The 12,077-nt window shown below is 29.7% G+C and overlaps 1 protein-coding gene across 1 annotated transcript; it reads right to left on the reverse strand.

The window, feature by feature from the left end:
- Window positions 1-1,068: 1,068 nt before the first annotated feature.
- LOC111716263 (uncharacterized) lies at window positions 1,069-8,746 on the reverse strand. The gene is made up of 15 exons (XM_023491700.1): window positions 8,712-8,746; window positions 8,251-8,278; window positions 7,964-8,009; window positions 7,621-7,668; window positions 7,154-7,211; window positions 6,844-6,964; window positions 6,427-6,507; window positions 6,112-6,172; window positions 5,883-5,914; window positions 5,749-5,812; window positions 3,523-3,637; window positions 2,911-2,949; window positions 2,781-2,846; window positions 1,647-1,726; window positions 1,069-1,152 (listed from the first exon to the last, which is right to left on the reverse strand). The coding sequence occupies exons 6-15, from the start codon at window positions 6,911-6,913 to the stop codon at window positions 1,116-1,118; spliced, it is 645 nt and encodes a 214-aa protein (XP_023347468.1). The 5' UTR covers window positions 6,914-6,964; window positions 7,154-7,211; window positions 7,621-7,668; window positions 7,964-8,009; window positions 8,251-8,278; window positions 8,712-8,746; the 3' UTR covers window positions 1,069-1,115.
- Window positions 8,747-12,077: the final 3,331 nt, after the last annotated feature.

Here is a 12,077-nt window from a genome sequence, read left to right on the forward strand (position 1 = left end):
AAAAATACAGAGAACATATCTTTAATATAACTTTTACGCTAGCAGAAGAATGACGGCATATAACGTAAAAAACGCAAGTGGAAATTCTTAAAAAGTCCTAAAATCTTTTTGAAATTATAGAGAAGACGACATTCTATGGCTTCTATAAATTGAACCAAGTTGAGGCGTCTGGTTTTGTTTATAAATCCCAATTTAGATCGTGTAAATGCTCAAAATTGTGATTTTTGGAACTAATGAAAATTCAAAAACAATTAATCATTAAAAAAAACGCTTTTATAAAAGTTTTCTTGCAGAAATTACTAAGTTTTTAGAATATTATGTGCGTAATTTGGCGTTAAGCTTGGAGATAATCTAATATGATGCTCTGCATAACTGATACACTAGAAACTTCTAATGTCGATTTACTTTGTTAACCACTGTGATTTGATATATTTGGAACATTAAGACAGGAAGATGAACTGTATTAAGTGGTATACTTGTTCTAAGGTCAGGCCCTTTCGTAGAAAACAGCGCAAACATTCATTGGACAGGAGGCTTGTGAATGGAGAATTGGCAATGGTTTAAAGTTAGGTAGAAATTAATTCGTATAGTGTAACAAAATATTGTAAATATATATATAGAATTAAAACATGATTTAGTATAGAACTTAACTCCCTAGCGTAGAGAATTGTAACTATTCTGTCAGGTTCTTTTTATTCTCAAGGCCAAATAAGGTAACTCACTTTTAGGAATCACAGAACTGTTTGATGAAATACAACTAAACTCAAATATAAGAAGACATCGGAAGAATTTTATAAATGTCGTCTTTAAGATTTTCACTGGGGTTTGCCGCAAAAAATTATGAAAGATTTTATACATAAATTAGCACCAAACTTTATTAAGCTGTTTGCAAGCATATTCCACATATTTCAGGGTTATTTATTTATCTTTAAAAAAATATAATTTACAAAATTTCCGATAAGGATGTTTTTAAAGGATGTGGGGGGGGGGAAATTAGATTAAATAAATATCAACTGTTTATTTGATATAAAAAAACATTAATTCATACAAAGTAACAGTTTTTTTTACAGGAATGCATAATTTTCTTGTCTTTTTTATTAAAATGTTAAGAAAAATTAAAGTTTTCTGTAAATCAACGAAATCCATTCATTTCTATAAAAAAGAGAATACTTTTCTGGTAAAATATTTGATAATCTTTTAAAAGAATAATCTTACTTTTTATTTTCAGATCTACGTTTTCAATTATAAACAAATTTTTAGAATTTTAGATTTTTTGATTATTAGTGGCAAAAATGTTCGATAATATCGTTAAACATTGTTTATTTGTTTTTAAATCTGTTCACTTCCTCTTTTTTTTGTTTTGTTCTGCAAATAATACCATCATCCAAGATCCACATTGCCATAAAAAGACTGGGTCAACTTTAAAGTGTCACAACGCCTGGGCTTCTATCTAACTGAATCTCTATTGCAGTCCCGGATAGTTTATTATTGTATAAAAAGCTGTATTTGTCTTCAGGTTTATAGGGTTTAAGAAGTTATTTGCAAAATTCTCAACGATTTTTTTACAATAGTTTGCAAACTTTGCATTAACATTTTTTTATTTCTGTTTGTGCTAAGAATGTGATAAATGTTCAAGTATTCTGTTCCTTAGATTTCCCGAATCCATGAATTCTTTTTCTTCTTTAGGTTTCCCTTTGTCAAAAGATTTTGTTAAGTCATCAAACATCTGAAAAAGTTTTTATTTTTAATTTTACATTGTTAGGAAAATATTGTTCAAATCCTACAAGCGATGTTGTATTTAAAGTGTTTACTACAAAACAAAAGGGTCTTTTTTTAAAAAAAGGTTTTTGCTTTTTGTATACAGAAAAAAATATTATCCAAGGATGTAATTTAAGGAAAGATATTTCAGAAGTGTACGCATCTTTTGTACTGCAGTGTACTGTCTCTGGGCGGTAATGTAAACACAAGACGGATGTCGAAGCCTGACATGGGATCCATATTTCACATAAAAAATCAATGAAATATTCTGGTCATAGGAAACTATTATGTGAATTATCAAAATTATCAAAATTGAATGCTTTTAACCTCCTCGAATACTGAACGAACAATGATGCATCTATTCTTGTTTACAAATGCCGCCCAAAGAGAACTGGTTGCAATATGTACGCAGAGTATACACGACCGCAATTAACTTTCCTTGCATTACAACCTTGTTATTATCATTGAAAATTGGGGAAAATTTTCTATTAAATAAATTTTTCCATTTAAATATTAAGTAAAAAAAAAAAATTTTAATTTTTAAATTTTACTAAAAAACCAAAAACGTGTCATTTATGACACCAACGTCTAAAAAAGTTTGTCCTGATTTAAATTAAATGTCATTGTAATGTAATGTGGGGTTTGCTTCAGTCTAAAAATATGGATTCTGATAATTGTATAGCTTTTTGGAAACCCTAAAACAAGAAAAAGCAGAGTTCAAAAAGAATAAGAAGACTTTTTTTAATTAAGAAAATGGGTTTTACCACAAATTCTGGTTTTTATTTCCGATGTCTTTGCAACCCTATGCTGTAGAGTGTAGACCTTTGATATTTCAAACTATGAATTATGTAGGATCAAATAGCCTAAGTTTCAAATATCAAAGATTTACAAAGCTTGCTAAGATATTGGGATAAGAAAATGTTATTGCAAAAACTCAGTTCCTTTGCACATCCTTTGTTTTTCTTAAACAGTTTTATATGTCCTTGTATATTTGAAATAGTGTAGCGTGAAAGTATAAATACCTTTGAGTATTCCTCTAGATCACAACATTCTACTTTCCATTCAGAAATCAACTGTTCTACTTCAGTCTACAAATTTTATTTGGAATTTTAAAAAATATTATTATCTATTTAAAAATAGTAATTATTATACCTTTTCTAAATGAAGAGCCGCTGACACAACCAAAAGTGTCTAAAAATATAAAATGGAACTCGTAAAACTATTGGGCCTGAGTTTTTATTTTGAAATGTACAATCAATGCAGTAAGCAAAGTCCCATTTCAAAAATGGACCTATGTACTCACATAGATTAATAACAATACAGATTGAACACTAGATGTCGTCTTTTCAAGATTTAAGAGTTTTTCGTTCACAATCACCCTGACGCCAGGGCCCTAAGGAGTTTCGCGCATGCAGCGTTAAATATCCTTTGGGCTCCTGCCTCAGGGTTATTGTAAATGAAAAACCTCTAAATCTTTAAAGACGACATGTAGTGTTCTATCTGTATTGTTAATTAATCTATGTGTACAATAAACGAAATACAGCAAGTGTGCAGTAGACATATGTAACACTGCACTAGGACAATTATAAAGCTGATTTAAAATTTTTACTAATGCATAACAGTAAAACTATAATTCTCTTGAAAATACATGAAACACACATACTAATAATTTAATTTCGTCATATTATTTTAAATTTTTATGAGTCCCACTGTATGTGAGTTATGGTTGAATGCATTTAAGAAATCCAAAAATAGATTTGATACCTGATAAGTGTTTGAGAGCTGTTGTAGATTAGTTCTTGTTTTTACTATTCGAAGCTTCTGTTTCTGAAGCTTCCAAAGCAGCTCGTAGTCCTTCTTGCAGAGAGCAGCTCTACTTCTAGCCGTAGTGTTCAATTATTGGATTTTTAACTTCTTAAGAAACTAGGGGTTTAGAGCGCTTCGCACCCAAGTTCATCATATTTTGATTTTCAAAATGTTATGAAAAACAAATTTTTTGGAGACAAACTTTTAAAATTCTGGGGTCATGTAAGTTGCATGAAAAATATTGGGTCATTTGTTTTCTCGTTTATTGGATACAATAAAACAAACAAACAGACAGATTCCCAAGCAAAGTATATATATATAGATGCAAGGAGAATTGAATAAAAGGAGGGGGTGATAGGGTTTCCGTCATAGAGAATAGAATATATATTAGAGGTGAATTTAAAGAATCTCTCGGTATGAATTTTTTCAGTCCCTTTCAGACTAAAAGGGAATTCAAAGTGTACAAATCATGTAAATGTTCACAAATTATATGCAGTAGAGTACATTAATACAGTATGTTCCCTAGACTATCCATTTCAATTTCGAATTTTTTGAAGCTGTTAATTAAATTTTATAAAATGAATCAGGTGAATAAAAACATCATTTGATTTAGAGTTATAACGGAAAATCATCGTTTGTAAAGTAAAAGGCATAGAGTCTATGTGAAATGATCATTGGTCAATTATGAAACCAGCCTATTTAATAAGTTGGTTTTCTTTTAATATTAATTTTAGATTTTTTTTATAAAATGATGGGCCAGGGCCCAAAAGATTATATAGCGCAAATATGTGAAGTACACCTGCAGTATGGAAACAGTACAACAAAATGGCCGTTTTTTCTAGTAAATTCCACTCTAATATATTTATTCTATTAATTCTATTCTCTTTGGTTTCCGTACACTTTGCTGTGACGTTTTTGGACTGCTGAAGAACTAGTTTTTGCGTAACAACAATAACAAACATGTTAGTAAAGGTGAATCTTCATCTAACGCCAGAGATGCTCCAGATGTTTGTTTATCATTTGTGTTATTGTTTACAATCTTTATTATTGTTGGTACGCAAAAACGTCACAGCAAAGTGTACGGAAACCCAATCGCCCCTTCCTTCTATTCAATTCTCCTTGTATAATCGTCCCCTCCTTCTATTCAATTCTCCTTGTATAGATGTATGTACGTTTCTGACAAAGGAACATTAACCTAGCCTGTTTTAAAATATTTGATCAAACAGGATTCATGGTTTGAAATATATACAAGACATCAAATAGATTCTAGTCAAAGAGAATAGAATACATATTAGAGTGGAATTTAGACAATCCCTCGGTATGAATTTTGTCAGTACCTTTCAGCCTAAAAGGGAGTTCAAAGTGTACAAATCATGTTAATGTTCACAAATTATATGCAGTTTAGAGTACAATAATACAGTATGTTCCCTAGACATTTCAATTTCGAATTTTTTAAAGCTGTTAAATAAACTTTATAAAATGAATTAGGTGAGTAAAAAACATCATTTGATTTATAATTATAACGGAAAATCATCGTTTGTAAAATGAAAGGCATAGAGCCTATGTGAAATTATCATTGGTCAATTATGAAACCAGCCTATTACATAATTTGGTTTTCTTAATATTAATTTTAGATTTTCTATAAAATGATGTTCCAAGGCCCAAAAGGTTATTTAGCGCAAATATGTGAAGTACACCTCCAGTATGGAAACAGTACAACAAAATGACCGTTTTACACTTTTTTCTAGTAAATTCCCCTCTAATATATATTCTATTCTTATTGATTCTAGTACAATAGATGGCAACGTAGAATGTGTACACTCTCAGTACAGCTGTTTTCTGACGTCACAAGAGACAATTCAGTTTGAGCGTCCGACAAAATTGTCCATAATACTGATTTTGGAATAAAGTGCTTATTTTACAGTAAAATAAGTGCAATTTTGTGTTCTCTTTTTTCTGCTTTTACACTTTTTTATTTAATCGTGGAAAACATGTCAACTAATGTGAGAAAATTTCCTTTTCCTTGTTATGTTTGACACTTGTGACGTCGTGTATAATTTTTCCATTTCTCTGTTGCCACCTATTGTACTGATAATCTATTAGCAAGACATAGGTTAAAAAGATATGAGAATTAGAAAACCAGAATTTGAGACGAGTCAGGACATCAGATATTATTCTGCTGACCTTTCCAATATTTGGTTTGAAATCTGCAAAACTCCTTTCTCTTTCTTCTCATCTGCGAGACAGCCTACACGAATTTGAATATTTTTAACATTAAAAAATACAATTCAAAAACAAAAATGAATAAAGATACTTTCCATTGCAGGTGCAGGTAAACTCCCAAACTTGACTGCAAAGTAAAATAAGATTTTAGAAAGAGGATAATTTGTTTTCTGGCTGATCATTGAAAAAATATTGACGCGAAAATTTTGAAATCTAGGAATAGCCAAAAATTAAAAATTATGTATAAAATAAGGATAGCTCCGTCATTCATGATCACTGTACAGTTTGCAATTATAAAATTATTAAATACATTTGTTCCTTCACCTTAAAAGTGTTTTTCTCTGTGTTGTACTGAGAAGAAAGGATTGATTTTCGATGTAGTTTACTAAACAAAACTGTTGCTTACAAAATCTTACTATTTCTTTTTATTTGTAGAATCCGATTACATTGACGTTGGTGATTGCGCTCCACAATAATCCACAGGAGCAATTTTACATTCTTTTATCGCGATTTTGTGCATTAAATCAAAAAAGTGGATGTAATCTAAAAAATAATTGGACAAATCCATTTCCTATTGAGAAATAATGTTTGAGTTTGAAAATTGTTTTAAATTAATAATTTTAGAAAATATTTCTACACCTGTTATTTCTGTCTGAGGTTGAATATCTATAATTGCTCTGACCTCCATGTTCTTATTACTTCCCCCTATGCAACCCCAAGCTAAAAAAATACTTTTTCACTTTTTTAGATTCTGACCTAACCTCGCACGCAAAAATATTAGAATATCAAAAGTCAAATGACTAAAACTCTTAAATTTAAAATGAAAAGTGTACGCTAGGATTTACTTTTTAGATATACTTTCTGCTTTTATATTTAATGTACGTAAATACATGTACATAGTTGTAAAATGCTACTTGATTTTTATGTACATATGTTCATCTTTGTTCTTGAAATATTTTTAGGGCCTTTTTAAAATATATCAGCATCATTAATTAATAAACAGGAAGAAAGAAGACGACAATCACTCAACTAGTCTCTGATTACCACTGTATCTACCTGCTGAAGGTGAACATGAATGGTTGATGAAGGATAGATTAGAGAATACACAGAAAATGTCGTCTTCCATTTGAATTCCATTTTTTAGAAATATTCCTTTAAATTGTTCCACAGTGTCTCCCTGGAGAAAAGTATTTCAATATTTGTTTTCTCATTCTTTAAAAAAAAGTGAGATTCAGAAAATTAGTTAATTAATTAATAGGAAGACTACTTTTAGACCTAAGTACAGTCCACTGTACAAGAGAGACAGCGGCTAACCACTGTATGTAGGTTGTTAAGATTAACTAAGCCTGATAATAAGAAAATTTACCCCGCTCAAGTTTAGGAATTGTTCTTGCTTCTTTTTGTCTAATTTTTCAACAAGAGTTCTAAAATAATGCAAATATTTTACGAACATTTATTTAAAATCTTTTCATGAATCAAAAGTTTATTATCTGGGACCAGTTCACTTACTTGGGAAATATCCGGGTAAACTATTTAGCTTATTAGCTATTGATTAGTATTGTTAACTTACTTTTCTCCAAGGAAAAATAAATTACCCAAATAAGTGAACGGTCCCTTTAAATCTTGAAACATTAAATACAATTTTAAGTGGAATCAGCCATATTTGAGCCGTGTCTCAAATTTAAGCCGCTGCTCAAATACTTGTGGGTTATTGTAAACGAAAAACCCCTAAATCTTGAAAAGACGACAGTAAGTGTTCTATCTGTGTTGTTATTAATCTATCAGTTTTTTAAATTTATAAATTAAATTTTCAAGAAATTTTTTGTTATTTCCCTTATTCCAGAGTCCGTCCTTTCAGCAGAACATACAGAAAAAAGAGCCCTAGACAGAATATTATTATTTTTACATATTGTTTTTAGCATTTAATAATAAAAGTTTTCTTGAAGTAGTTTCAAAAACTATAGAGTAAAATAAAAAACAGTCATTTTTTTCCTGTTAATTGCATAATTTCGCTTAAAGGAATTTTATCTGGCCCATTTTTAGAAATATTTTAGTTGTAACAATTACAAACCATCAAAACATTGCTTGAGAAAAAGAAAGATTGAAGAAGACATTTATTCCAAAGTTTACTGGTATCCACTGTGTACAATTTCAAAATAGATTTCTAAATACTTTCCTATCTTTTAGAATAAGTTCTCCTTTGCGGATTAGACGAGTAGAGACTGAATAAAAATAATAAAACAATAATTTTCATCTTTATAAAAGCACATCCTATCTATTTATAGCGAAGGTTATGCGTTTTCAGATTATATTTCGTCCCCAGTTTATAAGCCCTGCAAAACAAAATAATAATCTAATAAATAGTAAATAAATTTATGGAAGACGATGTCAAAAAATAAATTTATGGAAGACGATGTCAAAAAATAAATCCACAAAAATCTGAAAATGTTTTTATTTTTGAACCTAATCCTCGTCCCCTACCAGGAATATCCTAAAACAAAATATAAAAATATTAAAATATTTGATAAATTATTTGAAATTTAGAATAAATCTTTGATTTGCATGTCCCTCTGCTGATGATAGGAATAGATTACAAAAATGGGGGGGAGTTGAGCTTTTTTTCATAAAAAAGTTAAATGAGGAATTAATAAAAAATTGCAAGGAAAGAAATTTTCTTTTTAAACCTTTATCTGATTTACGAAAACGAAGATTGTCGTTTTCTTCCCTTAAAAAAGAAAATTTCTTTTATCTAATTTTCTAGTCTTTACTGCATAAATACAAAAGTGGTTTTTGTCGAAAATCATGATTTAAAATTTAAAATTTCAAGCTGGAACATCTTCCTTGATATTTGTTTTCAGGGTAATGTTCTTGTCAATTTAAGAAATTTGAAATTAACTTTATAAATATTCTTTTATTGAGCTTACCTGTTTAGAAAATGCTATTTTATTCTTTGAATTTAGATTTTTCTTGGAATTCATTTTCTATCTAGAAATATTTTTTATTATTAAATTAAATTGATTTGATTTAGAGACTAGAGTGGAACTAAAAAGAACTTTCTATTATAAAAAAAAACTCGATTAGGACGGAATATTTGTTTGGACTAAAGTTGAGCTGGATATCCAATGTGGGAACTCCTATTTTCAAGGATAAATGCTTGATCCCTTAATTAAAGTTATCCATCACGGGACATCGAAGAGTTATTGAATGAATCCGTAGAATTCATCAAATGTTGTATTCTTCACTTTCTGATAATGGAATGTTGCAGAGATTAGTTTTTCAATTAAATGATTATATGGAACTCTTTAAAACTTTTCCTGCATATTCATTGCTATTTATTTATTTTTGCAAATACTGAAATTTACCTAAGATAGTATAAAACTCATTGTCAAATGTATTCGTTATTAAGGGTTTCACTGTAGGATATCGAAGAGAAATTGTAGTAATCCATAAGTTGGAGATTAATGCTTTGATCCTTAGATTTACAAATTAAAAGTTTTGACATCTTGGGGTTGGAACTTTTGTAAAGGATTAAATATCGGTAATCTTGAACATTTGATCTCGATATTTAATGTGGGTACTGGTAGGCTTGAGGATCCATGTTCTGACTTCCAATCACTGACTTGTGTTATCATTGAGTCAGACTTAATAACAAGTACAAAAGTTTTCTTTGATACGATTGAATATAATGTCAAAATAACATTTTTATTTTTAAAATAAAGCTTCTAATTTGCAATGGTCTACAGTAGTAGGCGATTATATCAATAGAATTAAGACGACTTTTTTATTTAAGTTTTGAATATTAACAAGCTTTATTTTGAATTACAAGTTTACAAGAAATCGAAAAGTAATTAAAGAGACGCTTTTTTATTTGACAGCTTCTCTTGAATTCTATGTGTGTATTTGTATCCATGCTGCTAAACAGCTTGATATAAATCAAAATTGAAATCGAAAGTCGTCTTCATTGTATTGATATAATCGCCTACCAATGTACTTTTAAGAAGGATTATACAATTTCGATATTTACTTTAAGAAAATAAATAATCTTATTTGAATCCATGTTCAGAGATTACTGATTTAGAATTTAGGATTTGAAATATTGTCATGCTTTCGTGATACGGGGTTGGACTTCTAATTGGGCGTTCATGCATTTACTCTTACTGACATCCTTCTAATTTACATTTGATCAAAGTATATTTATTCAATACTAAACTAAACTAAACTTTTTCTTTTTCATCTTTTTAGTTAAAAATTGAATTCTTATTTTTAACTTAACTAAACTCTTGATATTTCAGACTTTTACTTTTCGATCTAGTGAAGAATTCATAGTTTTGAGTTTCTCCACAAAATCAAATTTTCCTATCCATATATCTGTGCAACCTGATGGCGTAATCCTTTGGTGTTTACTACTAAAGCTCTTTAATTCATAGTTTGAAATATCAAAGGTCTACGACATCATGGATTGCAAAGATATAGGGATTAAAACATCAGAGTTTTGGCAAAAACTCAGTTCCACTGTTTTAATCAATGATATCTTTAAGCCCTCCCCCCCCCTCCCCATCTTTTTCATCTTAAATGAATGTATGTTTTTCCTTTAAACTAATTCAATTGAATTGAGATTTTGTTTCAAATATTTCAGTCTAAGAATTCAAAACAGTAAACATATAAAAACATTTATTTTAAAATGCATAGAAAACACTGGAATCAACACAAAAACAAAACAAACGTACAGATTGTTCAAATTTTTAAACAATAAAAAATACAAATACAAAATACAAAATACAAAATCAAAGAATTAATTGTTACCGTCTTCAGTTGTATTTAATGCAATTATGAAAAAAAAATAATAAATAAAATTAAAATAAAAGAAAACTGTTCAACCCCCAATTGCAAAGAAACCTTCAAATCACTTGCAAATTAATTGAGTCTTTGCCACAAAACTCATATATTCTAATCCCTACGTCTTTTGTAACCCAATCGAATTCTGTTATATATCTTATAATCTACGTTTGAAATATCAAACATTCACACTATAAGGTTGCAAAGATATAGTGATTTAAAATTTGAGTCTGTGGCAAAGATTCAATTCCTTTTCAGACCTGTTCATTGTTTTTGTTTTATGTTGTATAGAATCTTGTAATAGTAAAGCTAAAAATTTTTCACGAAAGAGAGATACGAAGCTAGGCCAGTATAATAAGTGTATACAATACATCACATTCTATTCTGTAAGAAGACAATATGAAAACTGTACTCCTCGAAGTATCCCTCTCCCTTGTAATCCTGAACTATGCTTTTACTTTATATTTACTTGCTTTCTTTTCCTTACTTCGCCTGTATTAACACCCTAGAAATCTTTCAAGGGATTGTTCATGATTTATTGGTTGTTTGTTCTGATCTATTTGCTGTGAAACTTTGATTTGTATCGCGGGAATGAACTAAGTGACTTTAAGTATATTGCAAAGGAGTTGAGTCTTTGCCACAAACTCAAATATTTTAATCCCAATATCTTTGCACCCTGATGGTGTATACCTTTGATATTTCAAACTTAGAATTTTAGATCTAACAGAATTCACAGTTTAAAATATCTAAGGTCTACGACGTTATGTTGCAAAGATATAGGGATTAGAAAACTAGAGTTTGTGACAAAGACTCAATTCCTTGACATGGATTAATAAAAAATAGATTTTGAGACGCGAGGAACCAGTTTCTTGCATAGAGTAGAGAATGGTCTTTTGTAGCACTAGTAGTGAACATTTAAGAAAAGAAAAGCAATGACAAAATTCTCAAAGATATTTGCGTGACAGTGGGGAAGTACCCCTGTGCACCCCCTAGCCACCTAGAGCCAAAGGCAGGATCGATCTAATATATTAAACTTATATATTAACATTTTTTTCTTTTTTTTTTATCCAATTCTTTCTTGTTCCTTAATCTTATTTACAATATTTTGTTCGCGGGGTTGCATTTAAAATCCATTTCAGTCTCTCAGAGCAAGATGATTGACGCAAAGTTTTATTAAGCTTTAAATAATGCTTCTCCAGTGTAATCTAATCATAATATGATTGATATTGATATAATTTATGATATATGATATACTCAAAAAAATAAAATATATTTTCTAAAAGTTTTTTGCTCTTTCACTACTAGATTTTATAATGGTATGATTGGTAATTATGGTCGGATGATTAATGCAGATTTTAAGCTGTTTTTCTTAAAACAGAGTTTTCAGGGTGGGGGGGGGGGGGCATAAAAAAAATTTGCCGCGCGCTAAAAGTTAAACCGCCCCCCCCCCTACG

This window comes from Eurytemora carolleeae, unplaced genomic scaffold, assembly GCF_000591075.1.
Source record: "Eurytemora carolleeae unplaced genomic scaffold, Eaff_2.0 scaffold1553, whole genome shotgun sequence".
Classification (NCBI taxonomy): Eukaryota; Metazoa; Arthropoda; class Copepoda; order Calanoida; family Temoridae; genus Eurytemora; species Eurytemora carolleeae.

What these genes read in the sequence shown, in the direction of transcription:
- LOC111716263 (XM_023491700.1), bottom strand. Translation starts at nt 6,913, where the DNA reads ATGGAAGACGACATTTTCTGTGTATTCTCTAATCTATCCTTCATCAAC. An exon ending in ACCTCAGACAGAAATAACAG is followed by an intron (nt 6,173 to 6,426) that starts GTGTAGAAATAT and finishes AGTTTTGTTTAG; the next exon opens with TAAACTACATCGAAAATCAA. An exon ending in CAGAGAAAAACACTTTTAAG is followed by an intron (nt 5,915 to 6,111) that starts GTGAAGGAACAA and finishes TTTACTTTGCAG; the next exon opens with TCAAGTTTGGGAGTTTACCT.